This window comes from Sturnus vulgaris, chromosome 5, assembly GCF_052056855.1.
Source record: "Sturnus vulgaris isolate bStuVul1 chromosome 5, bStuVul1.hap1, whole genome shotgun sequence".
NCBI lineage: Eukaryota > Metazoa > Chordata > Aves > Passeriformes > Sturnidae > Sturnus > Sturnus vulgaris.
The window spans coordinates 33,926,763-33,953,134 of record NC_142247.1 but is presented as its reverse complement, the minus strand read 5'-3'; the positions used below and the strand labels follow the sequence as shown (position 1 = coordinate 33,953,134).

The 26,372-nt window shown below is 43.6% G+C and overlaps 1 protein-coding gene across 2 annotated transcripts in view; it reads left to right on the top strand.

The window, feature by feature from the left end:
• The first annotated feature begins 2,925 nt into the window (after positions 1–2,925).
• CHST11 (carbohydrate sulfotransferase 11) overlaps positions 2,926–26,372 on the top strand; it is a 158,027-nt gene continuing 134,580 nt past the window's right edge. The window contains exon 1 of one of the 2 annotated variants that reach the window (XM_014876954.2): positions 2,926–3,077. In XM_014876954.2, the coding sequence (XP_014732440.1) occupies positions 2,975–3,077 (103 nt within the window). In that variant the 5' untranslated portion in view covers positions 2,926–2,974. Of the gene's footprint in view, positions 3,093–26,372 lie in introns of both variants that reach the window. The other variant, XM_014876953.2, reaches the window with a different exon arrangement.

Sequence of the window (26,372 nt, the reverse complement as noted above, 5' to 3'; positions counted from 1 at the left end):
ATGCTGTATTTACATCTGTGCTGTTTTTCAACTGCAGTTTTGCTATTTTTGGAGTTTTATCAATAAATAGTGATGTGGGTGGGTGTGCTTGCTTGTTTCTTTTTTTTTTTTTTTTTTTTTTTTTTTTTTTTTTTTGTGAAGTTCTTCTATTATACAAAATAATCCACAAAACACTGTCTGTACTTCTTTTGATGTCATTGGCATCTGGTTCTTAATCTCTTAAATCTTTCTTTCCAGACATCTCTTGGATGATGGGACTATTTTTATTCAGCAATACTGAATACTGGTTATTGTCATGGGAATGGTAGGTGATTATACCCACAGTATTATCCAGACTCCCTGCTGCTCTGGAGCTGCTGAAGTTTCCACTCAGAGAGAGGCATACTTTAGAAGAAGAGCTTTTCAACTTGGCACCCACCTGGAAAGACAACTGTGTTTCCTTATGTTACCTCAGTTATGCTCTTTTCTGCAGGAAAATAAAACACTGGCTGTCTCAAAAATAGGCTGCTGCATTTCATTGTCCTGACTCACCAGGAAGGTTGTCATAGTTGGAAATTTGCAGAGATGATGTAAGCATTTGGGTGGATGTTGCGTTTATAACTGCCAGTGTCCATAATTGACATTGCTATTGCTTTATAATCCTCTTTTAAAAGTAAATGGTAACACAGCTGGTGATTTTCTTCTTAATGCTTAAAAGCTCTCCATCATTCTATTAGAGGATGATACTTACCAAAATAATAAAAAAAAGAAGTAACTATTGTTAAGCCACAGTGAAAAACCATCCACCTTCTCTAACAGCATAAAGCATTTCTCTTCTTGTGTCACTTGGGTGAGTATTGAGTTCTAGGCTTTTTCCCTCAGTCCTCGATGTCTTATCCAGGCTCCTGGAGACAGTCCAGTTCTTTCTGTTAAAATACTGCAGTTGCTGTTGTGCTGCAGAGCATGTATTGACAGGGGATGCTGAAATGCCAGGCTCTGCTTCTGGTTGACTTTTGCTGACTGCCTTAACGATCCGCCACTTTGATGCATTACACAGAAACGCTTCTCTTTGTCTAGTGCTTTTCATAGAATGCCTTTTTGTCATGTTTGCAGTTTAGACTTAAAAGAGAAAAAATAAATTTAAAGCTTCCTTTACATTAGGAAGACTAGAAAATGGTCACTGTACATTAAAACTGCTAAAAGAAAAAAATGAAGAAAATCTAGAGAAAGTAAAACCTTCCTTAATGAACAATGGAATTTGTTTCCGATAAAAGGAACTTCAGGCCAAACCTAAATAATCTACTCTGTTGCAAATGCCTAACTAATTACCGGTTTATCCTTGAGGTAAAATATTTGGCTTTTGCAAAGTGGAAATGAAAAACTCTGATGACTTTGCATGTTTCTGTCACAATTAACTGGGAATGAGCACTCATACCTTCTGGGTTTGTTGGCTGGGGTTTTGTTGCTTGTTTGTTTTTCGGGGGGTTGTTTGTTTGTGAGGTTTGGCTTTTTGGGGGGGGGCAGGGGGCAAGGGTGGGAGGCGGTGGAAGTGGAAGGGTTTTTTTTAGCTTAAAATATGTTTTACTCCACTTGCTTCCCAGCTCTGGATTCAGACTGTTCAGGGCTATTTTCATTTTAAAGACCCCTCCCCCCAGCTCATCGGAAGAACAGAGAGAAGCGCAAGGGAAAAAAAATCCTTTTACACGTGAAGATGGTATCAGCATCAGTATAATGATTTTCAGTGTAGCAAAAAGGAAACTAATAGCGAAGTGGTATTTGAGTGCATCAGGGAAACAGAACTGTTGCCAGCGCACAAAGACGAATGGTATATTGCTAAGAAGGCATTTCCATTCGGCACTGTACTTTTCAATACCTGTGCTGCTCAGAGCAAGAGGACAGTGCCAGTCCGGGAGCTGTGCCGTGCTGTTCGCATTGGGAAACCTCGCTCGGGACTCAGCCGAGCCGCGGTCGCTCGCAGCCCCCGGCTCCCCAGCAGCCCCAGCTGTCCCAAACCCGCCGCACGCTCGGGCACGGCAGAGGCCTTTTGTTCTGTAGCTCGCAGCTCCTCTGCATTCCCCCCACGTACGGGCTCCTGTCTCACCGCCCGCTGCTGCTCCCCACTACCCAAAGGTAGATCCACCTTCGGCGGGCCGACCGCGGGGCAAGGACCTTTCGATTCCGCCGACAAATGAGCAGCGTTAGTTAATTCAGAAAACTTAGAAGTCTCGGGTTCGAAAACAAAAGAAGCTCCTTTAATTTCTGTCAGGCCAGGTGGCACTGTTAGCCCCGGGGATGGCTCCGTGCGCCTGAAGTTACTGCTTGCACCGCTGATAAAATGAACAGCTCCCGGCCGGGACAGCGCGGCACCGGCAAAACTCGACCGCAGAGACCGGCTGTAACATCACCTGCGGAGCGAGGGGAGCCCTGCAAGGAGGCATTGAGGATTAGCGGAGCGACAGGCACCACTGGGAGCGGGAGAGCGGAATTCCTCTCCACAAACGGAGCGCGGGGCAGAGCCAGCCGGGGGCGGATGCTCCTGCCCCGTGGCGGCTGCCGAACCCCGAGTCCCTGAAGAGGGCGAGAGTGACCCAGAGGTGGTCAAGTTCACGGGCAGCGGGAGGACTCGAAAGGCAGCCTCCAGACGCCCCCGGGGCCGTGAGAGGCCGGGGCGCGGCCCCGCAGCCCCTCGGGGCCGCCCGGCTCGTCCCCGCCCGCCGCCGCCGCCGGGCGGGACCATCTCTGCCCTTGGCGAGGGGGGGGGGGGCGCTCCGCCCCGGCTCCCCGCCTGGCCCGCCTCCCCCCCGCGCGCACAGAGCGCCCCTCCGCCTGGCGCGCGGCGTGGTCACGCCCAGCGCGGCATTAACGCCCCCCGGCGCGGGGCGCGAGCGCCCGGGCATCCTCCGGCGGCGGCTCCTCGGCGCGGGGCGGGCGCGGAGCGGCTCCCAGCGCCAGCCCTGCGCGCTCCGCCGCCCTTTCTGCGCCGCCGGACAACGCCATGAAGCCGGCGGTGCTGGAAGTAATGAGGATGAACCGGGTGTGCAGGATGGTCCTGGTCACTTCCGTGGGCTCCTTCATCCTCGTCATCTTCTATTTCCAAAGTATGTTGCACCCAGGTAGGGCACCGCAACAGTACCGGCGCCACCGGCCCCGCGGAGGGCAGCGCCCGCCCCGCTCCCCGCCGGCGCAGGTGGCGGGCGCCCCGGGAGCCGTCGCTGGCTGCCGCCGGCCCCGGCTCTCGGCGCCGCTGCGGCAGGCGCGGGGCTCGGCGGCTGCGGGCGCGGGAAGGTCGCCTCGCCCCCCGCAGGAAACTTACCGTGGGAGGGAGGAAAGTTGGTCTGTTTAAGAATTTTGTTATTTTTCGCCTTATGTCGTGCATTTGGTGAAGGGGGACGGGAGACGGCAGCGGCTGGCGAGCGCATCGTGGCTGAGCGGTGCCGGGAGCTGCCCGGTCCCCGCGGGTCCCCCCCGCCGGGAGCGGAACCCCAGGTCCCTTCTCCCATCGGGGTTCGCGGGCCTTCGTCTTCCCAGCTTTTCGTTTTCAGAAGCGTCAGGGACGCCGCGGCCGAGCAAGGGCACCCACCACGGTCGGCGGTAGCTCCGCGCTGGCTTGCCCGAGTTGTGCGGAGCGGCGGGGGCGGCTGCCCGGGCCGGGCCATCCCTGCCCGCTCCCGCCGTGTCCCGCTGTTCGGGCGGCCGAGCTGCTCCGGGTGGAGCCGCTGCCTGGGCACGGATGTCCGCAGGGACGCAGGGTGCGGAGCGCCGGGCAGGGGTGCAGGGATCACCTGGGATCCATGCTCCCGGGTACCTAATGCGACTTCAGCTTTTCGATTTCCCTCATCCTAGGGACGGAGTTCTGCCGGGGGCAGCAGATGCTGGCTCCCAGGGAAGTCCCACGTAGATCAGCTGCTGATTCACACAAAGGTGGGATTGGGCTGTGGAAACTTCATGCGGTGTCAGCTGTGTGCACAGACCCCTCATTGATGCCTTGCGCAGCTTAGTGAAATTTGTCCAGCATGGCAAAAAAAAAAATAAATTCATTTTGCTCTGTCTGTCTCACTTTTTCCCCTTTCTGCCTGGGAAATGACGTGGGAATTGCACTTGCAGTGTCTTTTTGGAGGGATCTGACAGCTGAGTAGAGGAGCGAGGCTGGTAAGAGGGAGTGATACCTTGCAATGGGCCAGCAGCTGTAGCTGGCAGACTGGCCACGCTCCTCAGCAGGCGAGTGTTCCCAGCCGTACCTGTTATTGTCTACTGCCAGCTCTCAAGCGTCCTGGCTGCAGGCATATAGCTGTAGCTGATAAGAGAATTGCAGCCTAGTAAAAGGGAAAAGGATCTATTCAGATTGACTCTTTCTTTCCCTGTTTGTGGCCACCAGAGTTGCCATATGTGTATGTGGCACTTAGGGATATAGTTTAGTGGTGGACTTGGCCGTGCTGGGTTAGTGGTTGCACTCAGAGGTTTTTTCCAACCTAAATGATTCTATGAGAAGCGATTTTTTTTTTTTCCTTAAAGTTTTTGGAGAGTTTTTCATCAAATGGTAGTGGCTCAGTGCAGTGATAGAATTAGGAATCAGTAGATCTGCTGTTCTGTGGTGAAGCCAAGTCCTGTTTGGTGTTTTTCTATCAGCTGCCTGCTCCTCCGGAGCTGGTATAATTTGCTTGATGAATGTGTTCTTGTATGGTGCCCACCTGTGTTAATATCTGCCAACTTCTTGGGAAAATTAGCATATTTATTCTCTTTCCTGCTATGTCTGCTCCATGCTAACTGGTTTCACAAGGAGTGCTCAGTCCTTTGCAGACCTAGGGAAGGCTTTATTTCTGGTCTTCAATGCACTGTGCAGAATTATGGGTTGTAACATAGCTTCACCAATTTAATAGAAGTGTGATGTGATATTTTAATTGGTGGAGTTCCCCAGATAATATAATTTGCACGCATATTTAGAAAATTTGGCCAAGACTTCTTATTTCCCCTTGTTTCAGGTGAATTGTACTGCTGGAATGCAAATCATGCAGTAGGTGAGAGATTAGGTAAATATTCTTCTGTGAATTTTTTAATGTAGAAAAATTGTCTTTTAAGAATTCTCAATATGCTCTGTAGTTAATTGTTGGAGATTATGGCTTTATATTCATTGTGTTGTGAGGCTATAAATAGGCTGAGATTTTAGTACAGTTCAAAGGATTTAGCATAAACTCCAAGGAGAGAATGCAATGCTGTGAAATCTCTGGGAGAATAACGTGCACCCATTTTCTGTGTGACGCATATTTAGGTTGTTAGTGTGAGTGGAGTAGATCTGGAAATAAAGAAATCACAACCCTTATTGTGCTTTTTTGATCGTAACTGATTCTGATTTTTTTTTTCTGTTTTTTTGGCTGGGCTGTTTCCATAGTGGAAACTGCTGGGAAGCTCTCGAGCCCTGCCCCTGCTCTAGTCCTGCATGGTGTCCCCACTTGGGTTACACACGGTTTGTAAGGCTCAGACAGCTGCTCTCCCAGCTATCTGTTATGCCATTGTACATGTTACCATCCTGGTAGTGCAAGTGATAAAGCAATGTAGAGTTCTTGAAGGGTCAGGAGAGAGGGAGGTGGCAGACCTGTCAATGTCATATACATCGCGTAGTGGATCATTTTTAGGAATTAAGTCCTTTTTGTAAGATGTGCTTGTAACCCTTCCTGTGTGTCAGAATTCACTGGAGCCAGATCCTGGGCAGAGTGTATGCCAGGACTGGAGGTATTAAGAACTTTCAAGATCTTGATTCATGTCCTTTTGGTTGTTGGAGGGTGTTCTAAATTCCAGGTGGTCTCCACTGAAGCATGCCTTTGGATGGTTGCAGGGGGGAGCTGTCTCTCATCTCTGGCTTGCCAGTGCCACTGTTGCTAGTAGCTTACCATGCTCTCTAGCAGAGGCACTTTGCAATCAGAATTAGATGAAAAATTCCCACCCAAACCTTTTGGAAAGAAAATAAGGTTTTCAGAGAAGTCCTCAACAACCTTACTGTGAGTTTCTTGAACCCCAGAGTTCTCTCGCTGAATTTCAGGAGGCTGCTTACAAAGCTTTCTCATCAGTTTCAAGTGAGAGAAAGTGAAGGTGAAAGATGCTAGAGGGCCACCAGATGATGAGTCCCACCCTCTCTGGGTTAAGATAAATCTTTATCTGTTAGAGGGGAATTTCCATTTTCAGAGATCTCAATATGGAACTCACGTTAGAAGTGTGAGAGACAAATTTCTGCTGATGGCTTTTTTACTTTAGGATGAAAAAATAAGAAAACTACATAGTTAACAGAAACCTTTTTTAAAAACAAACAAGCAAAAAACCCAAACACACCCAATGCTTGAAACTGGGAAGATGAGCTTAACCTTATCTTTGCAAAAGAATATGATGTATCCCTTGTGCTGCATCTCAAATACCAACACATGCATACTAGAAGGAAATCAGATGGTTTTTACTCTTTTTTTTTCTCTTTTTGGCTGTTTACCCATTCTTTGTTGAGAAGCCAGCTGTAAATGTGCTATTTGGTTATTGCACCTTTGCATTGTCTGAGTTTTGTCAGAGGTTGCCTGTGAGCTGGGAACCCACCTTTCCAAGTCAGGTTCCCCAACCAGTTGTTGTTGAGGGAAGGTGAATTATGCAGCTCTCCAGTGCTCAGGACCACTGTAAAGAAAACTTTGGAGCTGATCCTGGCTGTTGTGGCTTATCTAGGGCTATGTTTGTTCCTGAGGGAAGAATTGGTTGTGGGGACTTTGGTGTGTTTTCCCATTGCCTGTCTAGCCTTTTCTGGAAAAAAACTCCCATGCTGCAGTGTTTGCTATATCTGGAGATATAACAATATATAGCTGATTTTCCCTGTCTCTTTTGCTCCAAATATTTTTCCCCTTCACTCTCCTGTCATGTGCTATCTAGATAACTGAGTGCAAGCTGATTATTGCTCCATGCTCCTGGAACTTCTGTCTGCGTGAAATAGGTCAGGCTTGGGGTTTTATGTGACAGCCTATCATAGTTTTATCTGCTGCATTTCCCGTGAAATCAGTTTGCTCACTAGTCTTTAGCCTGCCTACACTTTCCCAGATGTGTTTGCTTTGTTCTCTAGACTTCCCAGCTGCAGTGAGCAGGGGACTCTGAGTCACCCGGTGGAGGCAGGAGCTGCTCTGCCGGGCTGAGGGTCACACTGGTGGTGTGTTAGGATCCGCCAAGGTGGAAAATTCCTCGCAGAGACAGGATAATTAATATTATCTTTATCTTACCTCAGACAGGTTTATGAAGCTAAACTATTCTAAAACCTGATTCCCCTCCCACCCCTCCCGCTTGCATTTTTTTTTCCTCAATTTTCTATCTCCTGTTTTAGACTTGTACTGCTCTCCTCTGGATGCTAACAAAGGTTAGATCCCACAGATCAGACTTGCCTCATGTCCGTGATCATCTCTGTTACATACGCAGCACAGTATGACTGAGAGCTGGTGCCTACCTTTGCTCAAATATCAGAACAACTCAGACCACAGGAAATTTTTCTCCTTATGTCTGAAGACAGGCTCACCATTGGTTTTGATGGCAGATTCTGTTTGAAAATCAATGCAGCAGTCTCCTATCTTGCAATTGATCCGCACTTTCTCTCTTGCTTACAAAGGAGAATGAGATCTGCAAGGCAGTTGGGTGTGTGGCGTTGCTTTGATGGACCCTATATACTGGTTTTAAATTATTCTGTTTGGGATACAGAGAAATGGAGTTCATTTGACAGCCACAAGAAACTGGCCCTCATTTAATTGCATGCAATGAAATCCATCCCCCAGAAACCCTGCCGTGTGCTGTATCTATTTGTTGGTGTCACTATAAAAGCTTTTCATAGATTTCCATGGAGCTGTCATCAGTGTGAACAAGCCTACTCTGGTCACTCTTCTCAAAGGGACTGGTAGTCTGGAGCTGCCTTAAGTTGGGAGTTAAACTACTCTGTGTATCTTGTGAAAATCTTCCTGGTTAGTGAATATTATTCTTATTAGAAGAGCAACTTTTTCTATGGCAGTGCAAGTGAGTTTAGGTTTTTGCAACAACTGCTTGCTGAACTGAAGAAATAAAAATCTGTCTCTGAATGTGTTCAAGCAAAATTACCTGGATAATTATGTCGCAGTCATGTCTTATCACATTTTAACTCATCAGGCTATTTATTACTCCACTGTTACATTTTCTACCATGTAGGTTTTTATAAGCTTTTATTTTTTTTTTTATTACTGTGTATCAATATTGGGAAAGTATGTACTAACTTTCAGAGCACTGACACTCTATTCACAGATGTAAAGTGTCATGATTTAGCTTAAGTAACTTTTTCAGAGATAAAGTTCGTGTGCATGGAAGCTTTGTTTTGAACTTAGCAAAACAGCACAGAGCCAAAATGCCCCCTGCCTTTTTATGAACAAATTTATACAATTGATTTGGTACAAGTAGTATCCCATTTTTATTTCATATTCAGAAATATGAGCATCTTTCTGAATTCTAAAATTGTTTCCATTACTTTTCAGAAGTGGCAGGTAGTTTATCTTGTACTGTACCATGTAATTAACTCTAAAAGTGGTTCAGACAATTGGAAGAAATTAGATTCATGTTACGTTTTCCAAAGCCAGCACTACTGTATTTTGTTTGACTCTGTTGCCAGATGTACTACATCAAATCCTGCCTGACAAAGCTGCTGCAGTTGTCCTTGTGTGAATGTCATTCCAGCACAGTTTTTTTCCTCTCAAGCCTTTTGGGCTGATGCATATGTATTATGTACCAACTCCAAGTTGATCCTGAGGGAGTTAAGGACTAGGATGGGGGACACAATGATTTTAATCTGATGGTTTTTCTTTCTGATTGTTTGTGCTATTCAAAGCAAACGTTTGAGTTCTGTGTGTGACTTGTTGAAGTGTCAACATACATAAAATGAAGCATAAGATGCATGGATGAAGGGCCCAGTTGAAATCAATGAAAAGAGAAGGAGTTTTCCCTTTCACATTAAAGGGATGAAATTAAGGTCAGGAGTGATGTACTTATGTAGACCTGGCATGTCCAGGATAAGGATGAAGACATGTCTGTGGTGGGTTACTTAGATTCAGCAGCCACCTACAATCTTACAAGGATAACATTTCAAAGCATGTTCATATTTTGTTGGATGTTCCTGTTCCCTGTAGCCCATTCATGTAGGGTCTTTGTGGACGAGGTGTTTTTCCTTACAGTTGCAATTCTGACCGAGTTCAGTTAATTCCTTGTTATTTGTGTTTCAGTAGCCACGTTATAGATAGCGTCCTTTTGTTATGGGCAGAATGCTTGCATGTGACAAAGTGGTGTTTCTGGCACAAGCCTCGTGCTCTTCACTAGAAGGTGAGACCACCAGAGACTACAGCAAACCAGTGAAAGAATTCAGTTTCTAATTATCTCTGGTTAATGCCTCCAGACACAGGGATTTTCTTGAATTTCAATTTTGTGAATGTAATCAGCAGAGGATACAGCACGTTCCTCCTTTCATGTAATTCTTTGGCACCTGAAATTTTACTGCATATACCCTTGGACTCTGAGTCACTTTTCTTGTGTCATGTTATCACCCTCCACTTTTCATGTAATGCTGATCAATGAATGTGGTTTGTTTTCTTGCCCTCTCCACATCCTTCATAAGGAGTTAGCTGTTGGGGAAATTGTCTGGAATAGGTCCATTCCCTTCTGTGAAACTGAAATTGGAGGTTTCCATATGAATGGCCTATGTTAGATTTCAGCTACCTCCTCACTGGGGCTGTCACAACACCTGTAGCATCCCTAGGAATTACTTAATGGAAAGCAACCTGTGCACAGATTAGGAGCACTTATCCATAAGGAATAAAGGAATGAGGGTGCTGACTATCCCGTGGCAGTGTGCATCCTCTGCTCTGCCCTTTCTGTGATATCTGATCCCTGCAGGCTGGTGGGGAGCCCCTCAGACACAAAATGGGAACTGCAGGCATGTCTGTGGGAGCTGGTATGTTTTACTGGTTCAACTCTAGGTGCTCAGAGATTGAAAAGCTCTGTGGTAGCAGGCCTCAGAGAGCCACACTGGATGACAGGACTCTCATTTCTGTGATATGCTGACAGGACTTTGGATAACAGCATGGTATAAATAGGTGCAGTACAAGAATTTGTTAATTTGCAGCAAGGAAACTTTGTGTCCATAGGAGTCAAGGGAGGCTTCCTTGTATAAAGAAATTTCACTGCCTTATGCATTTAACATTTAAATATCCAGGGTTTTAAAAATTATTTTAAAATAGTAATGCTTTTTTTGGTTGCTTTTTAAACTGTGCCCAGTGTTGGCTACGAAAGCGGATGACAGCCTTCCTTTGGCCATATTAATTTTACACATTAGAGATGAGGTCTTGAATGAGGTATTAACATTTAGGTTACAAGCATCAGAAGGGGATGCTATTTAAAAGAAATAAAATTAGATGGCTGCCACTGGAACATTTGAAGGAAAATGTTCATTAGAACACACTGCCTGACATTGAGGCTAGATTTGGAAACTTAGTATTTCATGTCTTTTCCCCTGACAAATTTGAATCTATGCATTAAAAAAGCTGAGTATGAGTACTTATAAAGTGCTGACTGTAAAAAAAAAAAAAAGAAAAAAAAAAAAAAAAAAAAAGAGGGCTCTGCACACAAATGTGTGTGAATGTGCACATGCACTCACTCATCTTCCCACCTCCTACGAAATTTGTAGTTGGTGGCCCAGGTAGTCCAAATGCAGTGATTTCTAAAGCGCAAACCTTTTTCTCCTGACAAGGCTGCTGTAAGGACTATGAAGTTCTTTGTTATTAAAAGAAATCCCAGAAGTGCCAAGGCTTCCACATGGGTGCCTTTGTTATTTTACTAACTGAAATTAGTAGTAAGTGTGGTTTCTCCTTTCTGATACTCTCTCTTAACTTACACATTTGGAAACATCCAGGTTGAGAGAGGAATGATTTTATCAATTCTTTGTAGGTTGTAGAAGAGCAAGGATTTTTATGGTTTGTCAGTGTATCAGTTTAAACAGTAAGAGTGCCTCTTCAAGGTAGCCCTCATCTTGTTTGTGCCAGGCTGTAGACACTGAGGGATGACTTTGCTCCATCACCATCAATCACTGCTGCTATGGCTTCACACTCCTATGAAAAAACGTAAAAGAAGGCGCTGGGGGAAATGGAAAATACAAACAATGCAATTGAGCAGAATTTCTCACAGTGCTGCGATTCCGAGGGTTTGGGAGATGGAAGCTGTCTGCAGCAAATGCCATGGACACGGGTGGACTGCACCGTGCCAAAACGGGTGCCAAGGGCTCGCGTGCTGTAAATGTTGTCTGCCCTTCGTTTGGCAGGGAGAGGTAGCCCTGGTTTCAAGGATGTGACTGAAGTGATCGATGTGTGGTTTTGCAGGATCAGGCCTCTCTTTCTCTCTCTTCTCTAGGAGGTAAAAGAGCAGGATCTCATCCTCATCTGTGCTCAATATGCAAAGGAACTGCTGCTGCTGCTTCGAGCATTGTCTTGGGCTAAAATATGCCCTCCTTAGTCTTCTTAATAATAAAAGATTGTGTCTTTTTATGTTATTTGACTGAGTGGTAGGAGACATAGATTTTAATTGCAGAGTCCACATATAAAATCCACAAGGAATAAAAGGCTTTGTTGGATTTTAATCTACTTCTCAAACACATTGTACTCTGTAAAAAGCAGAGAACTGTGGGATTCTTTTTAATTTTTTTTAAATTCATTTTTAAGACATGGACAATCAAGATACATTTTGTAGATGTTAAAAAGGTGGGTTTCAGGACCCTTAGGGTAATGCCTTCTGAATTAATTCAATAAATGACATTGTAGCTAGCCATTTTCACGGGTTCTTTTGCTGAAAAATGATTGTATAAAGAAATCAAAAACTTCAAGATGGATAGCTTGTAGGGATTTTTGAATTAGACAAGGTAGACATATAATTAATAAGGTGACTATAATTGGATCTCATGGATGATCTTTACTGTAATACCTTGTCTTAAAACAAAGAGCTTTAGGGAGTTAAAATCCTTTTAAAGACTATTTGCATTATAGTGCTTTAAAGCTGATTGGTATGCAGGCAGAACAAAAATGTCTGTATTATCTGAAGTGACCTGACACGGAATAGCACATTCTGCACCCACGCTGGTGGGTACCAGGAGCCGAATATGTCCTTCTAGTAATCTGTATTTTTACAGCCTGTGTTGGAAGTGGTAATAGAAAATTTATAGTAACTGAGGAGGAGGGCCTTAACACTTTTTAAACACTTGGTGATTAATAAAATGTGTCAGTTGGGGTCATAAATACAAAACCGATAAAGCCTGTCTTGATTATGTATTTTGGTCTTGATTAACTTCTAAAATGCATTTGAGTTTCCAGATGGTGATAAGCGTTTTATCTTTAGAATTAAGCATGTGTATGTGTGCACGTAATTATGATGTTGAAATAATTGCTAATCACTGAGGCAGTACACCAGAGTGTGATGGACTGCAAGGGTGACTGTGGACACGTGCACTCCCATGCATTGCTGGTTTTATTAATTGTTGCAGGATCAATCAGCTGGACATTGTGCAGAGTTCCTGCCACCGTGGCACTGGCAGTCCTGTGGACTGTGCCAGATAATCTCTGCCTCTCCACATTCCTTCTCTTTCCAAATCAGTCTTGTCCTTTGTGGCAAGGTTAGGGAAGCTCAGATGGAGTGAACGTGGCACGCTGCTAGGATGTTGGGTTTGGGGTTTTGTTTTGGGCAAGCAATAAGTTTTTATCATTTTAATATTTTTTTTCTGAAAGCAGTACAGTGAGTGGTTTGAATTTGCTGATGGGTGGATGGCATGAGGTCTGCATAATGGACTGGAGGAGACTGTGGTTGCTTTTCCATTGATTTTAGTGAGTAAAGAGGTCTACTGTGCTAGAGCAGAGGATTTTGGATTGCACAAAGGACATACATTCCCCTTGGAGGTAGAAATATAGGATTGCAGTCTTGGCTGGAGCCCTGAACTGTTTCTCCCCTGTAGATCTGGGTCAGTTCCATTGACTAGGTTACATCAATTCTGGATCAAAGGTACCGTAATGAAGAGCAGAATTTGTCCCTCTGTCTTCCTACAGACCAGTATACAGAACAACAGCTTTGCATGTCTGTTTTCCCACTTGTCCTTTCTACAGTCAAGAGAATGGAAGGTTTATGTCCTATAGAGATGCGTGTGTGAAGTATTGAGAGGGATGCTGCCTATTTTCAATAGCTCCAGTAGAAATTGCATTGACAGACAAGCTGTATGTAACCATCAGCATGCAGATCATCAATAGGATCGAAGCTGTCTTGTCCTGCTGTAGAGCTTCTCTGTCTCATGCTGAAAAGGCTATTAATATTCTGGTGCAGTAGCAAAAATGTAACTGCATTAAAGAAAAAACTGGGAAAAAGTTGGGGCTTCTAGGGCTATTAACTATTTTGAGATAAAACTCGTTTGTGATACTAAATTAGCTGAAATAGATTATATAAGACAGACATGGTGTAATTAAAATTGTCTTCATATTTGGCCGTCTCAAGCCAACTTGTGGTTTTTTGGTGGTTTGCTTTTTGTTTCCTTTTTTCTTTCACTCCTTCTCAGAACACATCAGTGCTGCTGGTAAATCTTTTCCCATTCTGTGTCTGTTTCCTGAACACTTTTTCTTAAAAACTTCCAGAGTAGAGAGAGAATATTTGCAGAGGATGCAAAACAAAAATACACATTGGGGCTATTGTATCTACATGATTAGTAATGCATGAAGTCCATATATCAGTATAATGTCAGTGCCTTACAACCTCATCCATCTCCAGAATGCTGTAGCCAGTGTGGTAACACGGTACTGTGAGAACTCTTTGTGCAGCTAGAAATGCATCTCATTCCCCCCAGTGTGCCTGGGCACCAAGGGAAACAGGCCATAATTCTTGGATGTCCAAACTAGCTGGGTTTTTTTCCCACTGCCAGTCTTTACAGAGGCTTTTCCCCCCTTCGTTTTAGTGGGTTTTTCTTGTACTCTTCAGACCTTTTGCTTGTTTCTGCATTCACTGGGATGTGATCAAGAGATTTATTTCATGCTCCCATTCCAGTTGTGAGGGGATCTCTTGTCATCAGATTGTACCTCAACCACTCTTACTTTGCCAGAATGGTTTATGCCTGGTGTACTTTTTCAGCATTTTGGGAGCCTGGAAACACTACTGAATGTCAAGCCATGTGTGTTGTATATTGGCTAATGGTGAGTCTGTGCTTTCCTGCTGTCTGTTGCAGTAGAAAGCTTTCACTGGGAGCAAGTTAGGAGTGGCATTTCTGGAAATCTTTGAGTATTTTGGTCCAAATCTACTTCTGGGACACAAGACTTACTTTAATCAGAAGGCTTCAAAAGGGTCCACAAAGTAGATCCAAGCTTTTTTTTTACTCTATAGCTAGGGACACTGAGGCATGGTCAGGAAGGGTGTGGCTGCTGGGATTTGTTTAATGGTTTTCCACCAGGCTCGTGGCACATTCAGGAATAAAACTGGAGGGGTAGAGTGGATTTCTTGAGCTTATATGATCTGAGGTTTGCAATCCCCTATAGGTACCATAGTGCAAGCCACATATGAGGCACAACCCAATTCCCAGCACTCAGCCCAAGTAACACCTCTGCAGCCCCCTCCAGGTGTGCTCTCTGCTTTTGAGGATGACTGTTGTGTCTTGTGTCCTTTGGAGTGCTCCTGACGGGAGAATGCTCCTGGTGCAGATACATGGGCCTCTGAGAGCTCCTTTTGAAAGCTCCTGTAAAAAGTGTTGCCTCCATGAGACCACTCTGAGGTGGAGGCCACGCCTGTGCTTAGAAGTCTGTTTTTTGGAATCAAGCGTGTCTTACTCTAGATAGTGTTGTGCTTGGACAGCTTTTGCCAGTGGAAGTTTTCCTGGATCAATATATGTGGAAAAAAGGACTGTGTCTTCCCATTTCGTTTTCTTTTACCTCTATGTCCAGGTCTGCTAGAGGTTTTGCCAGCAGATCTAAGTTTACTAAAATAAGGAAGAAAAACAAAAAAAGCACATACAATGAAACTGTATCCTTTCTATAGTCCTGCTATGTCAGCAAAGCTTTTACATGTTGAGCAAGACTGATGTGCATGATGCATCCTGGGTTTTTATTCATGCACCAATGTTTAACGTAGCTGTAAATTAAAATATTGCCTCTCTGTAACATACGCTGTCCCTCTGTAACATACATTGTCCCTGCACTTTGCTCATTCTTCTCTTATTGCAGTTTTAAAGTCAAAGTCAGGAAGGTATCAGCTGTCTCTGTGAGGGGCTGCAGCTGCTGGCTGATGCTGTCCCAGATCCTTCCCTTTTAGACCTCCGTGCTTTCTGTGGTGCCTATGGGATATTGTTGATGTTCATTCCTTGAAAAAGAAAGCCTTGGTAGAGCGTTTCATGAATGTGTTTGCTCAGAGCAGCCTCAGATTTAAATCTAGCATCTTTTTCAGTTCCTGTGAAGTTCTGGGATATTAATTCTGGGGAAGTAATGCTTCATGCAGTGCAAGGTGGGGAAATGGGAGCTACTTAACATGTTTGAAAGGGTATTTTTACCTCAGTCTTGGAAACAAAACATTTCCTGTCTATCTTGCTGAACATGTGTGACTGTTTCCCACAAGTGCACAGGACTAAGAGCTGCTGAGGCATTTTGAAGAGATGGACTTCTTGTCATCACTGCAAGGCATCTAGGAATGCATTTCTTCCTGCCTTTCCTCTCCCCTGCTAACCTCTAAGTTTCTGTGTCCCCCTCATAATTAAACAAGCATGGTAAAAAATTTATCTGTGTCTGAAGTTGAGGTGTTTGCTTCTTGCTCATCTGTCAGGTTAATTTTGCATTGAATTATGAAAAATGTTGTTCTGTCCCCAGTTGTGGCTGGTAGTAGAGTGCTTGCACACTACATCTGTTCAAATGTTCAGGAGAGGGACCACTTGAAAATTTCAATTATAGCCTAAAAATACATGTGGTGTCTTTTTTCACATTTGACTCCCTTGCTGGAAATAGCAGGGTTCTGTCATGTTTGTCATATTTTCTAGCTGTAGGCAGTTTTAAGCACAATGTAGTTATGTAGCACACTGGAGAAATGTGCACCCATCTTCTTCAAGTGAGGACATGTGGGAATGATGCTGTGGCCACATCAAATGCTGCACACATGGAAATTACAGGAGCTGGGTTTTGAGCAGACAACCAGTGTTTACATGCTTAATTTATGTAATAGCCCTTTCAGTTCCCATCTGTCCCTGTGCCCTTTGGCAAATGGGTCTGCAGTTTTCTAACATGTGAAAACGTTGTCAAGTTCAGGGAATAAAACCTGGATTTTATTTAATTTCTTCTTTCTTTGTGTGTTGTAAGTTGGTCCTTAGGGAGAAGAGGCTGACCCCAGGAAGCAGGGAAGCTTTGTTTTCCCAGGCTGCCACTAATCTGAGTGACACTCAAGTTTGAGAGGTCAAGATTGCAAGCTGAGCATTTATGGCCCAAATGCATCCACTGTCTCATATGCAAGTAAGGCAGCTGCAAAGGGGTCCTGCTATAAATGAATGTGATCTGAGAACCCCACATTTCTGTACTTATGGCTAAAGTGTGACTGGGACTTCCTGTGAAGGGCATTGATCCAGAGCAGAGGGTGCAAAGATGAGTTCCTGATCAATGGGACCAAAGCAATTGGCTGTCCAGGTAGGAGTGGTTGGTTTCTGTCTTGCTTTTATCTCAGTTCTTGCTCTTCTGCAGTGCCAGGGCATACTCCACCTCTGTGACTCAGCTGTGGCAGGCACAATGCAGACCAGAACTTGAGGACAGGAGTCTGGTGTGCCTGACATGCAGTGGCAACAGTGATGTGTGTTACAGAGCTTTTCTGAACCAATACAGTTCAGCATAGGTGGGGGGTACCACCGGCACAATAGAAAAGCAAATTACTGCTGAAAACAATTCCTGGCTACCAAAACTGATAATTCTGACAGATTTATTCAAACTCAAGTGTGGGCCTGTGTATGACCCCAATTACCACCTCACTTCTGCAATTTCTTTGAAATGGGTTTATGTCAGATACAAGCTTCATGGGAGCTCCAAGGTATGGGTGGAGAAAACACTCACCCTTTCCTTACTGCTGGAGTAAGGATGCATACACCCATGTCTGCAGCATGGTAAGCCAAGCACAGGGTGTCCATAGCTTCCCACTTGTGTTCTTCCCTGCACATCTTGAAATGCCTTATACCAACACTGTGAGCTCGTGCTCAGTAAGTTGGTCCTGTGGGCTCCTTCCTGGGACAGGCAGTGTCCTGTTCTGTAGGGCACTAGGCTGAGCTGCCTCTGCAAGCATCTCATGGCATCTGTGCTGGGATGAGCTGTGCCCCAGCACTGTTCTTGTGTGGGTCATCTGCTGTGTTGGGAGACCAGATTGCAGTAAACTGGCCAAACAGTAAAGTTAACCTCCTTCCTAGCATATGCCCATAACTTCAGGATGTGGTTGGAAGAGCTGGGAGTTCAACCTAGTCAGCTTCAGGCTTACTACTGAGAATGAAGATGTTTTTGGACAATGACAGTGGAACAAGGACAAGCAAGGTGTGAGGAAAGGGATGGTCCTGGTGACAGAGATGTAACTCTAGGGAGGTTGGTCAGGGCAGTTGAGATCTCTTGGTTCCCTGGCAGTAGGCTTGCTAACTCATTTTTATGATCTACTAACTTACCAGCTCCTGAAGAAGCTCTTCTGACAGCCCTCACAGATGGCCTTGTGCTGCAGAGGAGCCCAGAGACAAGTGGTAGGCAGTGAGAGGAATTTACTGTGCTTGTTCCACCATCATGGTCGTAAGGGTTTCATGTTTTATGTAATGGGTTACAGTTAACCTTGGCTCTTAGACTTCCTCAGTGTTGGGTGCTAAATGTGAGGAAATTCCACTTTCAGGGCAGAAAGCAAAGGCATAGTGCAGTAGGAACAGTCCCTACTAGGGGAATCTATTTCATCAGGAACATTTATTCAAAGGACAACCAGTAACTTTCTGCTAAGTGAATACACATAGCCTGGCACGTGTTCACAGAGGGGCAGGACTGGCTTTCCAAGTGTGTGATCCCTGGCAGAGCTGGCTGGTGACATGCAAGAACATTGAAGGTCGTGGCTTTTGTTGCTTCTTCCTCTTCTGCCTGCTGGCTCTTTTGTCTCTCTCTGGTGTTGCTGGCATGCAAATTACTCCCTGCTATTCCATGCTGGGCCATTCCTTACGGTTCATGTTGGTGTGCCTCTAGAGCTGGAACTGGTGGTGGAGCAGGCAAAAGCTGATCAAAGCACACGTCTAATTGGATTTTTTGATCTTGCTTTAAAAATGTGGGATTTTCAGATACTCCCATTAGTGGGCATTAGTACTGAGGAGAAATATGTCACCAGGTAGGGTTTTTTGAGTCAGAATTTCAGTATAATTAAAGAGATTACTGAACTTAATACTGTTAAAAGAAATGCTTTCATGAAATAAAGAACACCACTGGAACCTCTGGATAGGAGTGTGCTGAGCTTTGCCTGCAGCTTGATGTTAAGGCAAGAGAAACATTTTTGTAAGTATGGAAAAAGGGAGCTGCTGCACACTGGGGCTTCTTACTCTTTGCTCTGCAGAAGGTTCTTCTGGAGGGAGGGAATTGTACTTCTGAAAGACTGAGCAGGAGAAACATATGTGGGTTCAGCTAAGAAGTGTCAACCTAACTAGCAACAGATTCTGCAGTTTGTATTAGAATAATAAACTGATAAGTAAAATTTTAATTATTAATTTACATTTGTATCCTTTTGCCATATATCCTAGTTAATTTGCAAATGAATATTCTTTTGCAGTGTTGCTGTGCTTTTCATTCTGACAGTCACCACCTTAGGGCTGGGTTATCATTGCTAACACATATTTCAAATTAAATTGGGAGGTAACAGTGAGAGCAGTTTATCTTCAGCAGTAAGGACAAATTCCCCTAATTCTCAATCATGTGTCACTCAGTTCCATTATGACAGGAATATATTAATCTTTTCTTGTGAGCAATTTAGTATTCCACTTTCTACTGCTAAGGCTTGCATTTTTATGATGCATTATTGATTAATATTGTTAGGGTTTGTGTTTTACCACTGGTTATTCTTAGTTGTGATTTCTGTCTTGTACTTGACTACTTTTCTTTCTCTTGAAATATTTTATTCAGGAACAATACCTCCTGGAGGAGGAAGGTGTTTCCACCTGTGCACAGGAGTGACTGGGAAGCACAAGTAATTAGTTGACAGGATGGCCAAGAATGCTTAGAAGCCATGGGAGAGTTTCTTAGGACTTTTCTAGCACGACTGGCAGTGGATTTGTTTGGTATTTTTATTTTGATCTTCCCATCCTTGCTGTAGAACTGCAGTGGCATAAGCAGACGTGCTGCTTGGCTTTCCCAGGGACTGTTGCAGTGCTGGGTGCTGCCAGTTCTCCTTGAAGGAAGGCAAGAAGAGAAAACAGATACAACACTGATGTGAAAAGCAAATGAATCTTTTATCTTCGTATATCATCAGCAAAAAAAAAAAGTCTCCTGATTTATGTTAGTCTGAAAAATGCAGCTTTCTTGGCATCCAAGAGTTCAGTCTTGAGCTTGGAGTCCTGGTGAAGCCAAACTGTAAATGGAAAGTTTGTCAAGTGATCTGGCTGTAAAAATTTAGATTTGAAGAAGGAGAATTTAAATTTATGTCAATTTATACAGTGTTAATCTCTGCACAGGGGATCTTAATTGCAATACTGACAATTTGGGTCATGTTTGAAATTGATTTAGAGATTGGTCCTTGATAACTTTGGATCTGTTTCCTAAGCTGACTTGTGAGTTGGGATTGAGGATCAAAGCCTAAATGTCACTTTGTTTCAAACTTGAGTGTCAGACTGAGGCATCTTGTTTTAAAGTGGAGTTTTGTTGCATACTTTACCTTCAATTGAAAAATTCATCATTGTACTGAAAATCTTTAGTCTTTGAGGCTTAAAAGACTTATTGAAGATGAAGGTGAAACTGTTTGTGTACTTGTAAGCATTATAAGAAGAGACCTCAGTAAAAATAAAAAAGTGCAAGTGGCATGGAGAATTCTGACAAAAGAGAATTGTTGCTAGGGAGTTAAAAGATGGATGTTTGAAGGCAGTCTTTGCCTGTGTTTGAAGTTGTAGCATTTGTGAGTAGGGATGTGCTGCCCTCCCTCAGGGAGGGAGGCTGGGCAGGATTTGGTAGCCTTCAGAGGACAGCAGCTTTGGTGGGAGATAGTCACTTGTAGCTGCTGCTGCATCATTGTGTAGAATGATGTGCTTATGGCTAACAGAGTGATGAAAAGCCAGTCCAGGGAATGTTTTCAGAAACATGCTTACAGATGTGCCTGTAGCTGTAAGTTACACCTTTAAATCACCCTTACGGGCACAGTTTTCCAAATCAAGTCGTTGGCATAGCTGAAGTGGAGGAAAACACTCATCCCATAGAATCATCTTCCTGCCTTGCCTCATCTGTGTGAGGTACTACAGTGACACCTGGGAGGTGAGGATGAACAGCACCAGGCTGCCAGGAGGTCACAGATGGAGGGTGTAGGGAAATGCTGTGGAAAAAAAGATCGATGGTAAAATAATTGGATGTACATTTGAAGAGGGAGTCTGTTCATTTATTGAACCCATTCTGTATTTCTTATATTAGTTTTCTGTAGGTCACCTGATGTGTGTCACCTGCATACCCTTATCTTTGTCCTGCTCTGTCTGTTCCAGCTCCACTGCTCTGGCATCTCTGGCACTTGCTTGTTTGATCAGGCAGTTTATCAGAATCCTGTTTCTAGGATGGGTGTGTGTGTCCCCAGTACTTTTTAGGGAGTGTGATGCCTTGGCCCAGGAGGTCAGTGTGGTGTGAGAGCTGCTGGGGAGGTGCAGGTGCAAACAGGCAGCGAGGTTGGGGTAGGTGACACCATGCACAGTCACAGCCAGGTGAGCTGTCAGGGTGGCCCTACCTTGGCTCCATCAGAGCTGGAGGAAGCAAGAAGCAGATTTACTCTTGTCTCTAAGTTTCTTCCTTCTGTTTTCCCTTTCCAGTAAAGTGAGTCTGGAGTGGACTGTATCAGAGCCAGTTAAAGATTGGTACAGGGAAGAGGCACGTCTGTTTAGAAATTGCAAAGAATGCAACATTTGGCAATAACGGCTGTGTCTTTTTTGGCAGCATCCGAAGAGCTCAGAAAGCGATTTCTCCTCATTAGTGATCCAAATTTTATGATCACTCCTGGGTTTTGGAAGCATTCTCGACAAGGATGAGATGATGTAATTACATAAAGCCAAGATTTCCTATTTTTTTTATGAAGAACTTATGAAGCTTTGAATGTGGACTGGGTGCTGAAAATGTTCTGGTTCTAGGTCACCTCTACATCTCCCTCGGGCACAGAGAGCAATGAAAGCCAAGAGGATCTGTCGGTCTAAGCTGCTTTAGGGTCTGCTGTCAAGCAAAGGCTTCCTGGGAATGCTCTGTGATGTGGACACAAATGAGATGAGAAAGGGTTTTTTTATTTTTATTTAACTTTTTAATTCCAAGCTCAGTGTAAGCTCTCTGACCTCCAACATGCTCGTAACAACATAGTTTTTGGTGGTACTAGGAAAACTTTATTTTATTTCAAACTGTCTCTTGTGGCTTTGAACAAGCCCCAGAGTCCTAATTAAACATTTTTGATCAGGCATGACTCCACAGTAAGTCAAATCCTTTGCCTTTGGTGTTTTGTTTTATTTAATCACTGGACTATTTCTCTGTGTAGAACACTGCAGCATTCTCATCTGACTTCCTTTGTTAGCGTTTTATTAAAAATTATTTTAACTGACCTGTTTCTATCCTTACTTAACTTTCCAGTGACCTACTCCTTCCTTTCCTTTTTCCTATCTCCTGCTGCAAAATTGCTTGTTTTCAAAGTTTACTTGCTTAAGGAAGTTGAAATTCTTGTTCTGTCTGCTTTACCCAACCTGAGATGAAATTGTGTCCCTCAGATGGCTCCCAGTGAAGCAGAGAAAATAAACTTTGTGACTCCCCATTTATCAGAAGGGGGCCCATGGCATTGAGCTGTGGGGATTGGTGTCCCCTCTGCCTTTTGAAGCTGTTCTACTTGGCCAAGGGGGTGTCAGCCCAAGTGACTTTATATCCTGTTGGTTATGCTCTCTCCTTCCAGCACCTTTAATTGCTGTCCTCATAATAGTTCCTTGCTTTCATAGCTACTTTGTATTAGAGAAATTCAGCAAAATGAGAGAGGAAAAAACTTAAAAGCTCTTTTTGTGTGTGTGTCAGTAAAATTGTGGAAAAACTATTTAAGAAGAAATCAAAAGTTTCTCATGATTTTGTCACCGAGTTACAACAGTTTTTTTTATTGCATGATTTTGTAAGATCACTCTCAGCTGGTTGACCTACAGCATCTAAAATTGCCACTTCTCCATGGCCAAGTTCAAAGTGCTTGGCAGGTCAGTTTTGGGCACTGCCTTCACCTTTCCCACTTAGTGTCATTAGAATTCAGAGAATTTAATATGTAAAATATTTACAAAATACTAATGAGTTCTTAGACTGCTAATGTGTATTATTTATTTAATACAAAATCTGCCCTCCTGGGGTGACAACCAGCCCTCCTCCTCAGGGACCCCTCTTTACTTGTCTAGATAGATATATAATCTATAGTCTTAAAGATCACCTGCTGAGTCATCCTGGCCCATGCTGAGCACTTATCACTCACTTTGCTTGTAAGTTCTGCCACCTGGTATGGCTGTGCTTATATTAGGATCTCGACACAGTGGGCAATCTGTGAGCACAGTGAGACCTAATTTGAATCCAATATCTGGAGAAAGCATGCAAACCTGAATTCAAAAGTCATCTATAAGACAACCACTGAAGGGCAAGATGCTTCCTGCATATTTTGTTGCAGATGGGACAGAAGTTGTGCACAAACTCGTGGAGTAGCATTTGTCCTGGTGTCTGAACTTGGTCAGCACTGTCTGATGACAGGCCCAGGCTGTACAAATAGTGAATACTCCCAGGATTACTGGGTGATGGCCTCATGCTGGAGACATTTGCCTGTATCTATATATTTTACACTTCTATGCAGTGCCACCCTGTATATTTGGTCGAGTTTGTTGCTAAGGAACTTGAAGTGTCTTTGAATTTGATGTGAAATAAATGGTACTGAATGATGTTGAGATGAAGAACTAGAATGTAATCCATGTTCATTTTCTCAGTGAATTGCACATGTAATTCTATAATATAAAGGAACAACACTAAAATAGATTTGGCATGTGCTTTATGTTGGCTGAGGGGATGCAGGGCTTTAATGCTGATTTATGACAATGGGTATGAAGCACTGGTCGGCAAATGAGGGTGTTCCCTTTATAAGCATGTTTTGCCAACATGCTGTGCTTTTCCTGCTGCATCTCATGCTTCATGCAATGATGATTAGGAGATTATTTGAATACAGGGTAGTGCTAATGGGCTGCAAGCTTAATTCATTTGTCTCTGTTGTAATTGGGAATTTCTTCTTCTGTCCTTTCTCTACTTCTGTTCCTGGGTGTGTGATCACAGCAAAAAATTTTGTCATCTTTTTTATCCCTTAAGTTTCTCAGTAATTACGTGGCTTTAGTGGTTTTTTTTGTGTGTGTTTTTTTTTGTTTGTTTGGGGTTTTTTTGGTGTAATTTGGAAGTATCTGAGTTCAGTTGTTGGCAAATGTATCAACACAGCGTGGGATCTACAGCCTGTAAGGTCTCCTATCACAGGTAAAAGCCGTGTGGTAAAAAGTTTATTCACCACAGAACCTTTGGAGACTTGTGGTGAAAAGCACAATCTTTGGCTGTGAGAGTTGAGCAGATTAAGTGGCTGAGACAAAGTCCTGTAGGTGAAGAGCAAGGTGAGTTCAAAGGTGTGTCAACCAGGTATGCACCCTGAGAGCATTGATTGGTAGGAAAAAAAAAACCCAAACCAACCCTGCTCGTGGTAGGCTTTGCAGTGTGTAATAAAGCACATGACAGATTTAATCAGGGTTTGCTGTAGAACACCAGAAGGGCAATGAAACACCAGTAATAATTAACATCTTCAAGGCTGAATTTCAATGTGAAGCATACACCATTAAAATGAATGAATGCTTGAGGGAATGCCTAAGAGAAACCTGTGTTTGTCAAGCAAAGGTTCATTCTTACAGATATGCTGTATATCTCTTGGTAAATAGATACCAGATGGGTAGGCCCTGATAGTAGTATGTGAAAGAGGTTTAAATTCTGATTTTAAAAAAATAATTGACCAGTAATTGAATAAAGGACAAAATTTAGTGAAGCATAACAAAAGAGGCAACTTTTCCCCCCTTCCCTTAGTTAATTATTAATGACTTCCCTAACAGTTCCCAACTCATCTCTTCCATTGGACTGAGGGTAACAAAGGAGGAATTTGAGTTGCATACCTGCTGAGTGTATTGAGTGGGGTGGGAGGTCACCTGGCTTTGTGTCCAGTTTTCAATTAGTGGCAGGGAGTTGTTTGCAGAAGTCAAGTACTTAGCCATGTCTCAAAGTGGGTTCTTCACTTTATTCAGAACCTGCTGTATTGTTTGCACTGAGAGAGGAACCTCCTTTGGAAGTGGAGTCCCAAAATACCCCACCTCCTGTATTGACACCATAAAATTTTGGACTTTCCACAGTTGAGAGGGGAGGATTTTTTCCAAAGCATGCCAAATCTGGCTGCAACAGGAACTTTCTGCACCAACTTTGTTAGGTCAAAGACATTTGGTAAAGCAGCTGTATTAGGACTCCCCCGTGGGCCCCCAGGCTTAGATCATGGCAGGAATAATGACAGCTGCCTCCACAATATCCTTGTTTGAAATGCACAGAGCTCCTTGCTATAAAGTGCCCAGCTCTTTCCTTAGTGTAAGCTGTGGGTGCTTCGCTCTGCTGAGAGGAGACTGCTGCTTGCAAACAAACTGACAAGAATGACACAAGGTGAGGGAGACCTGTTCAGTTTTCAAAAGGATAGACAAATGCACATACCTCGGGTATGAATAAATTAGACACTAGAAAAGTTTTTGCAAAGAAGGAAGAAAAATAAAATAAACTCGTGTTAAATCTTTAAATAGCTTATAAAAAAAGTCTTAGAATATGGCTGCCTGCAGTAGTAAGAAACAATGGTCTGCCCTGAATGGTGTGACTCCCTAGAATAACGAACCTGAGTCATGCCTTAATGCACCCAAGCCCTGTGGCAGTCATAATTGCTTTAGTCCACCTGGGAAATATACTTGGAAGGAAACACTGAATTTCGGATCTCTACTGTTTTGTTTTGCAGTCTATGTGCTTGAAGAGAAAACAGTATTAAATATTTCAGTTCCAGACCCCAAAGGCTGATTTAGATCTGTATGCCACAAAATACATAATACACAAATTAGTGATAACTGCACCTATTCTCGAGTCTTTCCCATGATGGCGTGGGGTTTTTGTTTTGTTCTTTGTTTGTTTTGTTGCTTTTGGGTTTCTGAGGAATTTACCCGTTTTGCTCATTCCAAAAGTCTAAAATACGACAAGATGATGGCACAAGTCAATGATGATGTTGCCAATGACTTTCTTAGGCCCAATCACAGATCCTCTTGGGGATCTTTTGGACTGCATAGACTAAAGCACATCCTGAAAATGTGGAGAAATATATATAAAAAAAATCTTGTTAGGGTTCTGACAGCAGGTTTTCACTCTAAATGCTTTCCTGTGATGCTAAACCATGGTCATTCCATAATCAATCAGTTAAATGAACATTTGGCTGCATCTGTGGCTAAACCCAGTTCAAGCTACCGGGTATGGTTGAGCATTCTGATGCTGTGCTCAGTCCTTTCTTGTGGCCTGGTCCAGTTAAAGTTGATCCCAATTCTCCTTCTCCAGCGGCCTGATCCAAGGGCCATCACTGTAATAACAGTGCATTGTTCTTCCCACTAGGATGTGCCCATGAGACATTAGCTGCTGTGTAAAAGCATTATTCTGTGTAAATTGGTTGTTGAGTTGAACAAGGTAAACTATATCTTAACCACTTTTTCAGAAGTGGGCAAAGTCTAAGAAAGCCAGTTTGATTCAGTATTTTTGTTGAATCTAATTGAAGGGACCTGATCTAAAGGAGGCACTATTTGATAGATCCTGCTTCTGTGAAAGTGTTTTGGAGCAGGAACCGTCATCTCTTCCTGCCTTGAGGCTACTCAAATCAGTGCTTCTCTGCCTGATGGCTGCGACTTCTGCAAACAGATAATTACCTTTTGAGTGTGTGTCTCTGTGTTACCTTGACCTTGCAGCTGTCTCTCTGATCACAGATTATGTAGCAGAACAAAAACTCGTTCTTTAAAGTTGGTGGCAGTTCTCACTATCTGTATATAGCAGTAACAGAAAACTGTTTAGTGTCACTGT